At 41.0% G+C, this 12,760-nt stretch overlaps 1 protein-coding gene across 15 annotated transcripts in view; it reads left to right on the top strand.

The window, feature by feature from the left end:
- CADPS (calcium dependent secretion activator) overlaps nt 1-12,760 on the top strand; it is a 473,986-nt gene that overhangs the window by 225,168 nt on the left and 236,058 nt on the right. For all 15 annotated transcript variants that reach the window (XM_074404483.1, XM_074404482.1, XM_074404481.1 and 12 more), the window contains exon 6: nt 2,945-3,066. In XM_074404483.1, coding sequence (XP_074260584.1) covers nt 2,945-3,066 — 122 coding nt within the window. The remainder of the gene's footprint in view (nt 1-2,944; nt 3,067-12,760) is intronic.

Genomic DNA, 12,760 nt, shown 5'->3' with positions numbered 1-12,760 from the left:
CACAATTTGGGTGCAGCCCTGAACTGTGTACTTTAGCAAGGCCCTACATGCTTCTTACTCCAAAATTTGAGAACCACTTGTAACTTACTAAAGTTCCAAACCCCACAATGGTTATAGATTAACCCTAGATTTGGGGCCTAGATTTGGGGAGACCAAGAGAAGAGATCAAATTTCTGCACAATTAGAATGTGTAAAGACGAAGTGCATTTTCTAGAACATTATTAAAACCTGCTGTGAATTAACTGCAGGTAATTTGTTTTTCTGTGTTAAGTTTGGATAGAGATACATTAGTGTTTTCAACATGTATTGTGCAGTTGTAAGAGGCAGTATTCAATTAACTAGAGCACTTAGTGTGTGAAAAAATTATCAGTGTGATTTCACACAAACTTTTTTTTAAAAAAAAAACAATACTGCCACCTGAGGTACTGAATGTATTTTCTTAGGTGTCTGAATTTGATTATCGCCAATTAAAGGTGTCAATTTATTCCCTACTGTCTCTGGTCTTCCTACAGAAAGTGGCGGAGGGGGGGTGGTTTGTTGATTTTCATCAATGTTTTAAATCTGTAATGTTTCTTTCCTCATTTTTTTTTTTTTTGACATAAGGTCTCACTCTGCTGCCCAAGCTAGAGTGTAGTGGTACAGCTGCAGCCTTGACTTACTGCAGGCTCAGCTTCCTGGGCACAAGTGATCTTCCCTCTTTAGCCTCCCAAGTGGCTGAGACTACAAGTACACAGCACCAAATGCAGCTTATCTTTGTATTTTTTCATAGAGATGGGGTTTTGCCATGTTGTTCAGGCTGGTCTGAACTTCTGGACTCATGCTATCCACCCACCCTAGCCTCCCAACGGTGCTGGGATTATAGGCGTGCACTACCATGCACTGCTAAATCTGTGGTTTTCTAATTCTTTGTCAGTACTCAATATTGCACATCTGATTATCTGAAATATAGATGTGAATGCATTCATACTTCCATGTGTATGTGATTCAAATAGTTTGACTTGTAAATGCAAGTACAGAATGAAATGTCCTAGGATTCCCAAATACTTTTTAATTAGAACAGTGAATTGCGCATGATAGAAAACTGCCAGCAAACACCATTGCACATCTATCTGTGAATGTGCTTTCGTGAGCAGAGTGAGGGGAGGCAAGAAGGAGAAAGAGGATTGTCATCTCCTGAGAGCAGACTAGGATTTGAATTTGCAGGTTGGTGCAAGACATATTTTACGTAGCTATATATTTGCATGGCTGGTGGGGATACCAGGTAATAGTTAACTGCAATAAGGGAAAGAAGGTCCACAGTGCCCAGCAGCAAGGCCTTGGGCGAAGGGAGTGTGCTGATGGAAAGCAACAGGTGTTTGTAGAATACCACTATGATCCAGATGCTTTTCATTATAACACAGTGAACCCTCACAACAGTCTTTTCAGGTGTTTGCAGGTATGGTAACTAAGCCTCAGAGAGGATGAGAAACCTGCACATGATTACACAGCTCGTGAAGTTGCATAATCAAGATGTGAAGTCAGATCTTTTAAATTCCAAAGTCTGTACTCTTTCGTTGTGCCTTCCATTTCTTTCTATTCATATGCTTCTTCACCGTGTAAAAATGTTCAGTTATGTACATCATCGCATTTGATCTTCACATGACAGCCACAGAATACATACTATTACCCCCACTTTACAGATCAGGAAACTGAGGTGCTGGAGATTTGAAAGAAACATGAAGTGACTTCAACATCAAATCATTTGCCCGACTTCACACGAGTAGTACCATGGTTCTCAAAGTATGGCTTCTGGGTCAGCAGCAGCAGCATCACCAGGAAAATTGTTGCGGAATCCTGGTTCGATGCTAACCCTATTGTGTTTTCTTGAATCTGGTCCACTAAGGAAGTATACATTTTTTGCACACTCACATTCTTTTCCTTGTGTAATGCCATTACATGCTTTCGAGTACAACTGAATAATTTTTTCATGTAGAGGACTAATTATCTCTGATATGGGTCATTTGTTTCAGAGTTTTAAAATCAATCTCTGCTTTCCACATTCTTCTCCCTCCCCCATCTCTCATGACAAGGCATACTCCTAAACATCAGAATAACACGTGATTACATGGAGTTGGGGTAGTGGTAGTAAGTGCCAGAAAATGAAAATGATACATCTTGGTCCATCATGACGCCAGCTTCTTTCCTCAGTCTGGGTCAGAGACTATGCAGCTGCAGACATGTTTTTGTTTTGACTCAATAATGTCGGTCTGTACAGAGTTCGTGTACTTTATTTCTCCCTATTTGAATTATTGTCAACATTTCAAAATCAGCTTTCTGACTGTGAGTCTGATTTATTTTTCCATTTTCTGGAAGGCAAAATTGGAGTATCTGGTAACTCTAAACTGAGAAAAGACAAGGCAACAAGGTTGTAACTGGCAGCTGCTCCCTTTAGAAGGAACATGTGCCCTCCAGTTTGCTATAGTCCCGGTTACTCCCTCTTGTATCTCTGAGTCTAATGCTGAATGGTAGTTGACCTCTATATTCATACTTGCACTATCACTTATCTTACTGTGAAGAGAAAAGTGAATTTATGAGCCTTTGTCTCTATTAAGTTCTGATCCAAAAGCCAGACTATTTTTAAAGGAAATAAGAGCCTATTTCTTGGTAGAAATGAAAAACTGATCTTATTTGCTTAACACAGAAAGAGAAGCCCATTTTCTATGCCTGTCTGGCCCCTGTGAGCATTTGAATCAGTGAGCCTTGTCTTTCTGGCAGGCAATCAGCTCCACTATAAGGAATTGCATCTTTGTGCTAGACTGGTCCCAGCATGACTGGTACAAGCCTAATAGAAGCCATCAGATACCTGTTGGTTTTTTTCTGTAGCTTCACATCTATGTATTTTCCTCTGGGTGATGCTGCCCGGCTCCTTGCCAGTAACCTCCATTATGTGAAATTCTCTTTTCAGGTGGTAATCATGGAAGTCCAAGGCCTCAAATCCTTGGCTCCGAATCGCATCGTATATTGCACAATGGAGGTGGAAGGAGGAGAGAAACTACAGACTGACCAGGCCGAGGCTTCTAAACCAACGTGAGTTATGTTTCTCCAGGGTCCCTCTTGTAGAGGGTTGCTGCCGTTAGTTCCATTTTGGCCAACTCCAGGGTAAAGAGCTGGTTTCCCCAGAAGATCCTAGAAGATATAAACCTTGTTTATTTTTCAAGCAAGATGACTTGTCTACATTTTATCTGTCAGCCATAGCAAAGATTCTAGTCCCTTCAAAGCAGAGAACTGAAGAAAAGGAACAGTCTCCTTTCTGGTTGTTTTAAGTATTCACACTCAAGAGATTAGTCGCAGCTTTCATTCATCAATATAATGTGCAGGAAAGTTTGCTATGTTTGCTTTATGTTATTTTCTAAGTAATGTTTGGCTTTCAGTATAAGACTGTAAAAATTTTTTATTTCCAAAAATTTTAGGGGAACAGGTGCTATTTGGTTACATGAGTAAGTTCTTTAGTGGTGATTTGTGAGATTTTGGTGCACCATCACCTGAGTAGTATACACTGAACCCAATTTGTAGTCTGCTATCCCTCACTCCCTTCCCACTCTTTCCCCTTGAGTCCCCACAGCCCATTGTGTCATTCTTATGCCTTTGCATCGTTATAGCTAAGCTTCCACTTTTGAGTGAGAGCATGCGATATTTGGGGGTTTGTCTAGTTTTTTTCCTGTATGTCATAGTTATGAATGTATTAGCAGGGCAGTGTATTACATAATACATTAATTCATTGGTTCAATACAATTTTGTTAAATGCTTAGGCTTACTATACGTGCGTACAAGGTATTATTGCACAGTGGAAAGGAAAGTAGTCACTCTTGCAGCCCTACACAGCTCACAGTTTCATGAGGCCATCAGAAAAGTAATGGCACAAATATATAATTATAAATAGTTATAAATGCTGACAAGGAATGCTTTGAGAGGAGATAGTGGGAGGGACCTGAACCAGTCCGTGAGGACAGGTGCAGAATAGGTCCTCCTTAGGACATATGAGTATTTGAGCAAATATTATTAAAGTTGAGCAATGGGAGTAGGGATGGGTGGAGAGCATTCTAGGCAGAGTGAATAGCTTGTGCAAAGGTCCCGTGGTCAGCAAAGGCCCTGGGTAAGGAGAAATTTACAGAAGGCCAGTGGGGCTGGAGTTTGGAGAACAAGGGGTATCATAAGCTGCCAGAGAGGAAAGCAGGGCCATACCACGGGGAACTTCTTAGGCCTTGAAGAGGAAAGTGTGGATTAGAGATGTGTTTTGAAAAGAGGATTCTGGCTGCAGTGGGCGGGAAGTGGACAGGCAGGGTTATGCAGGAGGGAGTTAGGGTCTTGTTTTAATGGTCCACAGGAGCAATGATGGGTTCATTCATTAGGGTCAATAGACTCTCAGGCCTCAAAAATTCTTGAGACATCATTGTTCCCTTCCCTCCCTACCCACCATTTTTCTCTCTCTTCCTTTTCTGTCTCAGTTAAGCCCATCTAGACTAATGAGCATCTTTTTGTGTTGGTGTTAATTCATAAGAGAGTCATCAAAAGAGGAGCCCCAAACAGCAGCTCACTGCCTCTCCTCCCCCAGAGCATTCTGAGCTGTTTGGCAGAACATGAATAACTTACCAGGATGTTCAAACAAAATAGTTCAAAGAAAGCACTGAATGTTTCCTGGACTAGAGAAAATCTGAGGGCATTGTATGCCTTCAAGTGGCTCTTTGTACGAATAGGCAAAAGCCTCAGATGCTCAGAAGCTGGGAGAAATTAATGAGTGTGCACAAGAGGAAATGGAAACCAGTGCACCTTGTCACATGCCACCCTTCCTCCCTTTTTTCACAACCGAGTTTCAGACTGACAATGAATGTGGTTTCTTTTTAACTGACATTGATGAAATCCCAGTTATTCCTCAAATGGTCTGATCATTTTCCATGCTATTATGTAATACTGCACTATTTATTTGTGGGTTTTAAAAATGTGTGGTATGTGGGGGGAGAACAACCTGTTTGGTGTTTCTGCCAACCTTTTAAGATGCTGGGCCCAATATGGTATTATAAGCTTGAGAAGGAAGAAGAAAGTTCTGATTATTCTAACAGACTGTTGTTTCGTATAAGCTCTTATAACTCAAAACACACTTTGTAACATTTTATCAGACTCAACGGTTTCAGTTGCCAGGGTGCATGATGAGTTGGTTTTCCTGTGCTTATAAATGGTTAAAACAGAATTTCAGATTGCAGATAATTACAGGATGCTTGGGTCCACCTGCTTGAAATATTCATGTTTCACATGCATACTTATCGCTGTACATGTGGATTATGATGTCTATATACAGCAACAGCTCACATTGAAACATTTTGCTTTTCCAGCAAGAAGTGTACATTTTTTATTCCCCGTTAGGCAATAGGTTTGTTGATGTGTTTGTTTTGTAATGCCTTAATCATGCAAGTTTCATGACCAGGGTCAAGTCAAATTAGTCAATGGTAGCTATCTAAAGAGCTGTATTGAGAAGGGTTCTGAGGCCAAATCCATACTCAGAGGAAAATGGTGCCAAGGTCAACTTGTAACATCTACCGTGGGACAGGAAGGAGTACAAGTGCCCTGTATTTGCCATTTCTATAGGATCCCAAAGGGATATTCCCAGAGCTTGAAATGGAACAACACTCGTGTGTCTTCCTGACTTTTCCTTTATTCTTTCCATGTAGACGCCCATATCCTTTACTTATTTTCCTTCTAAATCCACAATTCTCTACTCAATACTCTTTTTAACCATTTTTCTTTGTCACAGTTCAGTTCTAGTCGTTTTCCTCTGCCTCCAAGTGGTTTTGTTTTGTTTTGGGGTTTGGGTTTGGCTTTCGTTTGTTTTGTTTTGTTTTGTTTTTTGAGACAGGGTCTTATTCTGTCACCTAGGCTGGAGTACAGCGGTGCGATCACAGCTCACTGCAGCCCTGATCAACCTGGGTTCGAGGGTGATCCTCCCACCTCAGGCTCCTGAGTAGCTGGGACTACAGGCCTACGCCACTCTCTCCCCTCCTACTTACACTTTCTTCTATTGCTAATCTCCAGCTGTCATCTCTGCTACTTGATTTTAATTATTCTAGAAATCATCCTTTCAGGGATCGTCTTTAATTTGTCCTAATAACTCCACTTCATCCTCTGACAAGCTGAGCCCTTTTCCTGCCCTATTCTTCTGAATCTTATCTTTGACTATTCTTGTGGCCAGCTGGTGCCCATACTTTATTTATATATTAAAGCAAAATTCCATTCAAGCATGTTTTGTTTATTACTGAAATTCCGTGTTTGCTGCTACCAAGTATTAGACACCTTAACTGGAACCATAACATTGTGCCAAGGCACATGTCTGCAAGGAATTTGGCTGTTGTCTCTCTTTTTTTTTTTTTTTTCTAAGTATAGCCAAAAATTGAGGAGTACATTCATAACCCAATTTGTCTAAGGGTGTGTTCTTTGGAATCCTTATGTAGTGAATGTGACATTTCACATCCTTGACCTCCTTTTATCAGTGCCATCACTTCACTTATAGCCAGGACCCTGCTCAACATGGTCATATTGGATCAGTTGCATAAGAACGCTGTGTTCATGAGTTAAATATAGTGATATTTTGTGGTTGGAAAAAATGGTGTGTGTGGTGAAGGCGGCAGCCTCTTTTGCTCTCAGCTAAATTGTGGCCGATACTCATCCTTCAGTTGGTCAGTCTGTTTGCTACCTGTGGGTTATTTTCAGGCAGACTATATCCTCTCCATTCTGTTGTCCTCCTCTCCTGAGTTTTTTTTTTTTTTTTTTGAGACGGAGTTTCGCTCTTGTTACCCAGGCTGGAGTGCAATGGCGCGATCTCGGCTCACCGCAACCTCCGCCTCCTGGGTTCAAGCAATTCTCCTGCCTCAGCCTCCTGAGTAGCTGGGACTACAGGCACGCGCCACCATGCCCAGCTAATTTTTTGTATTTTTAGTAGAGACGGGGTTTCACCACGATGACCAGGATGGTCTCGATCTCTCGACCTCGTGATCCACCCGCCTCGGCCTCCCAAAGTGCTGGGATTACAGGCTTGAGCCACCGCGCCCGGCCCTGAGTTTTTAACATAGAAAGCCAGGAGAGTATATGATCAAGTTTCCATGAGATGTATTTATTTTAAAAATATTGTCTCCATTCGCAATAGATTGTTTTTGCTTCTGATGGGAAACCAATGGGGATACTGAGAAAGGAGTGCTTGAAATCCTGCCGTTAGGTCAGCAGCCTCAGGAAGGCATGGAGATGGAGAAGGGAAATGCTTTGGGGATTCCAAAGCATTTGGAATATATTTTCCCACTTTCTTTGAAATAGAGCAGAGGGTTGTTCTTGCTCTAAAGTGATACTTATCATAGGGTGGCAATCTTACATTTGCTAAGAACAGAGATTGTGTTAAGTATTACCAGAACATCACATTGAGTGACATCAAATCATGTGAAAAGGAAGACACTCCTGTTCCATTTATTTTTCAGTTCTTCTGGCCAGGTCAAGAAGAACATTTTAATTTGGTGATAGTAGGTCATTAAGATCTCCACAGATCTCAGGCTTAGAGCCTTCTGCAGGCAACATCATCCAGTTAAGGATTTAAAGCCTTGTTTAGATCCCATGACACTTACTTTTCATTCATGGCTGGTGGTGCTGCTTTGTCTTTCATAACAATGACATAAGTTTTCCCTTTTAAAGAAATATATTAACATTTAAAAAGTGAATCAATTTAAATAAAATATATTAAGTAAATAAACACAGGTGGTACCTGGATATGATCAAAACCAATCATGAAAGTATCTTGTGTTGGTACATAGAAATGGCAGAGATTGGGAAGATGGTAGGTAAATTACGTTAATTTGAAAAAAAAATTGATGCAAAGGACCCTGTCCTATTCCCTGAGTAGAAGATATATTCCAAGATTATCTTTATTGGTAGTTTTGTACAATGTAAGTTACCCTCTATAATAAACATGCCCCAAAGATTAAATACTGGAACATTCAAATAATTTTGCTGAAAAGAAAGGAATTTTGCAACCCAGTATTGTGCTAATGTATCTGAAATTATATTCTATTAAGTTGAAACCAAAGATGCCACTTGGCAATTCATTATTTATCAAGTTCCTTACTGCCTGGCAGGCCATGGGCTTCGTGACGTATGGATTTCATTATTGCCAGGAATTAGAAAACACAGCCAAACTTGGACACTTGGCATTTTCCAAGGAATGGGAAAATGAAATGCCCTAACTGGGAAATCTTGCCACAGCTCTAGTGTTCTTCAGTGAAAGCTCATCTGCTGCGACCATATTAAAACCAAAGACAAAAACAAAGCAAAATGCAGCAACTTTCTGTAACATTTTTCTTCTATGAAATACATTACTCATCCTAATGGTACAGTGCAGAGTGAGCCAGGCTTATTACGCCCAAATTATTCATAGAAATGGAGTTCTATTACATTGTTCCCACGTTAAGTCAGTTACAAAGTCAGAAAAGGAAGTTGTTCCCTCCAGTTGCCTCATGTATTATCTTCTTAATGGTCCTTCCTTTTTCAATTTAACTAAAATGTTTTCTGTGTACTGGGCCATGGAATGGTTTAAATGGAGGCAGAATATCTTTCCTGAATAGTTTATTTGATATTTAGATGTGATAGGATGATATGAAAGGGTAGATACTTGAATTCCTTCGGCAAGTATACACAGGATGCTTTCCTTGTGTCCAACCAGCACTGCTGCTACAGCTATGAATAACATATCTCAAACCTTGGCCTGTGGATCAAATACTCAAGTAAGGAACATGGGCAATAAACAAGTGAACAAATGAATATATAAGGATAACAATAGATTAAAATTTGTGTTCTGAAAGAAATGAGCAGGCTGCTATGATAGAAAGTAGTGGGGGCATAGGGAAGAGGAAACAGCAAGTACAAAGGCTTTGAGGTAGGAAGGGGCTTGATGTGTTCCTGGACCAGAAAGGGGAATAATGTGAGTAGAAATTAGTCATTGAGGGAGAGTGTTTACAGGGAGAGTGCAGAGAGCCGGGCAGGGCCAGACATCCTAGGGATCTTAAGGGCCATGAAAAGGGTTTCAATTTTATTCCAAGATCCTGGAGAAGCCATTGGAGGAGTTTAAGCCAGGGAAAATACGACTGTATTTCCATCTTGAAACCTAAAATATCTTTAAGCACTGAAATAAACTTGGAACCATATATTGGTCAACTAGTCTTTATTGAGCATATGCTGTTTGCCAGGCTTTAGTGTTAGAGTGAAGGGTGACACGGACGTGACCTTTGAAGCTATATACCCATGGAGGAGAGTTGATTGGAAAAATCTGAGTCCCTGGGCATGGTCTATATTCCAGGAGCCACAGTAGTTTTGAGGACTTTAAAGGCCACTGAATGGGAAAGGGAATGAGGATTCCTGAGAATCAGCTCCTTTCCTGTCTTGACACTCCATGTTCAAGTACACAGTCCAGGAGATAATTATGTAGACATTATGTAGTGAGAACTTGGAGCTTGGATACCATTTATCTTGTTTTTCCTTCCTGGAAAAAGGTTTAGTTTCTTTCCAAGTTAATTAAATCATAAATGGTAAAAGTCAACACTGACCCAGAAATTCAATTTTGCTAGGCTCCCAGAAGATATGTGGGTTGGGAGGAAGTAAAATTATAATCACAGTTTGGGATTCTCAGACAGTGTCCTGCCTCTCAGACCAGAATACTTGGTCCAGGATTCCCAACATTAAGACCCAGTTGGTGTGTGTGTCTGTTAGCTGGAGGGTGAAGGTGGGCAGACTGGCAAGACAGCAGACAGTAGGATAGACAGTGGAAAGGAATCAAGGCGCTGGGGAACAAGTTTTGGAGAGAGAGCTCCTAGATCTGCTCCCAATGTCATCATAAATTTGCCAACCTGTCTTATGTAAGCCACCAAGATTTCCAACTTCACCAAGTCCTGAAAAGTGGAATCCAAGGTCCCTTCTACCTCAACAAATCTGTAATTAGTTCATCCAACTAACTGGTCCAGGAAAGAACCATAATGTCAGAGTTTAAGACAGAGTTTTCAGGAATAGTTTCAGAATTGGATGATCAAGAAGTGGCTGGAGTTTGTCAGTTAGCCACTGATACTCCATCTAAACGTGAAAAATCTATGAAAGTTTGGATTTCATGAGTAGTGTAATCTCGTGTAGCTATGAAATAAGGCTGTACTTTTCTTTTTTTTTTTTTTTTTTTTTTTTTTTGAGACAGTTTCTCTCTTGTTACCCAGGCTGGAGTGCAATGGCGCAATCTCAGCTTACCGCAACCTCCGCCTCCTGAGTTCAAGCAATTCTCCTACCTCAGCCTCCCGAGTAGCTAGGACTACAGGTGTGCGCCGCCATGCCCAGCTACTTTTTTGTATTTTAAGTAGAGACGGGGTTTCACCATGTTGACCAGGATGGTCTCGATCTTTTGACCTCGTGATCCACCCATCTCGGCCTCCCAAAGTTCTGGGATTACAGGCTTGAGCCACCGTGCCCGGCAGGTCATTTCCTTTCTGATTCAGCTTCTCTAATACCTTGCCTGAGAAGATTATCTGCTACTTATATCTGAAGTAATCTAAGAACTAGACTGTTTTTCTATCACTGTTCAGTAGAAATCCAATTTTATACATTTCTCTCCAAGTGTGAAAAACCACTATATTTGTTATTGAGTGATCAGGGAGAACACAGGAAAGCATGTCATAGAGTTGTTTGCTTGTAATGGTAGAATAAGCTCTAGAAACTCTAAATCCTCACTAAGAAGAAAATAACAGATACTTGATTTAGATTCATCAGTGTTCATAAGCAGTATGGTGTCATGGACAAGAGTACAAAATTGGGAGCCAGAGCACTGGGTTCGTATTTCTGCTGTGTGGCTGTAGGCAGGCTGCTTAGCTCTTTGTGCCTCCATTTCCTCACTCTTATGAAAATTAATTACCGTATATAGAAAATGCTTAAAACACTGCTTGGGCAGATAGTAATCCTGTTGGTTATTATAATCATGGCTTTATTCTTGTTTGGATGGAGGAAGGGGATAGGAAGAGAAACAAGCTGCCCTGAGTGTAAGATAGTAATTATTAACATTGATTCAATATCTTCTGTGGACCAGGTGCCATGCTAGGTGTTTCATCATTTTATTTAATGCCCTGCCATGACCTATGAGACAGGTATTATTGCTATTCCCATTTTGCTAGTGGAATCTTGAAATCCGGAGAGGTGAAATGACCTAGTCAAGTTATGGATATAATATCTCAGCCAAAAGCCAAACCCAAGGCCTGTGCTTTTCACCCATGCTGCTAACCTACCTTTCTAAAAAAATTAGATCTCTAAAATAGGGTAATTTAATTAGCATTGAATATTCAACAAAACTATCTAAAAGTGTGCATTTCCTTTCCATAAATTCCGTTTTTTTGTGGATTAAAACCCTGCCCATATTTAAAGAGTGATGAATGTGCTGACGCACACGGCAGCACAGGTGTTCCACCTCAGTGTACACACCGAGCAGGTATTATTCGACCCACATACATCAGCACTGTGAGGTGTAATTCATGTGAGTCTAAAAAGAGAATCCCTGCCCTTGAGGCATTTACACAGTCCCAGGAGAGACACTAGTGAAAATGATCATCATCCTCAAGGGAATCATTGTCAATAACAACTGCCCCTACCGTTTGTTGAAATCTAGGTACCAGGCAGTGAACTAGCTGGAACCATATGGCTAAGAGTCATACAAACCTGGTTTTAAATCACAGTTTCACCACTCACCAGCTGAGTAATCTTGGGCAAGTAGCTTCTCTTCATTAAGCCTCAGTTTCCCTAAATTTGAAAGAGAGACAAGAACACCACTGCCCCATGAGACTGTTGTTGAAAAACAATCTGATCTATGTTAAGGGCTGAGTTCCATGACCAGAATATTGTAACCTCTCAGGAAATGGTATTACTAGCCAAAACAAACTGTAATCTCACTGAATCTTTCATGATAACCATTAAGAAATAGAAGGAAAAAGAGACACTCAGAGAAGTTAGGAAGGCTTCCCCCAAATCCTACAACTCCACAACACCCCCATGCTCCAAACACCTGCAAATCAAACAGCCAAGGCTGCCAAAGGAGAAGTGAGTACCATTGCCAAAATGCTTTCCAGAGCCAGAGGACATATTCTGAGGGTGGACTGCCTTTGCTGTGATGATAAAAGAACTAGTTCTCAAAGGCAAGAGGAATCCAAAAGGCAGCATCCTCCTTGAATCCTCACCCAGAGTCACAGCCCTGTATAGCCTGGGTCTCCATAAGCCTGTTCTTCCGGCTTCTTTCTGGATTAGAGCTATTGTTCAAGAGGCTAGAGTCCAGCAAAGATAATACTTTCTTGTGTTTGTCACTTACTAATTTATCTTCCCCTGTGCTATGATAGGGAACTCGCCTCAGTCTAAGGGTACAGATGAGTGTCGGCCCTCTGGAAAGACAGAGCATTTTGGCATGATGCCAATTATCAGGAAGTTTAGAAATTTCTAGGCTCTGGTGTTTAAACTCTGAAGTCCTTCAGAGTCACCTGGGTTCTTGGGTAAGGATTCAAAACCTCTCAGGCCAGCCCACAGCTTCTGGTTTAGATGGTTTGGGATGAGGCAGCTATTTCAGGCATCCTTTAACAGCTGCAGTCTGGGTGGAAGCATTTCAGTGAATATATGAAAAATAAAGGTTCAGCACAGGCAAAAAAGCAAAAGCTTCGGGGTGATAGAACCCCTAGTTTGGATCTCA

The sequence above is a fragment of the Saimiri boliviensis genome, chromosome 8 (genome assembly GCF_048565385.1).
Source record: "Saimiri boliviensis isolate mSaiBol1 chromosome 8, mSaiBol1.pri, whole genome shotgun sequence".
In the NCBI taxonomy this organism is placed as follows: Eukaryota; Metazoa; Chordata; class Mammalia; order Primates; family Cebidae; genus Saimiri; species Saimiri boliviensis.
The sequence above is the reverse complement of the archived record's forward strand: the minus strand, read 5'-3'. Positions and strand labels throughout refer to the sequence as shown.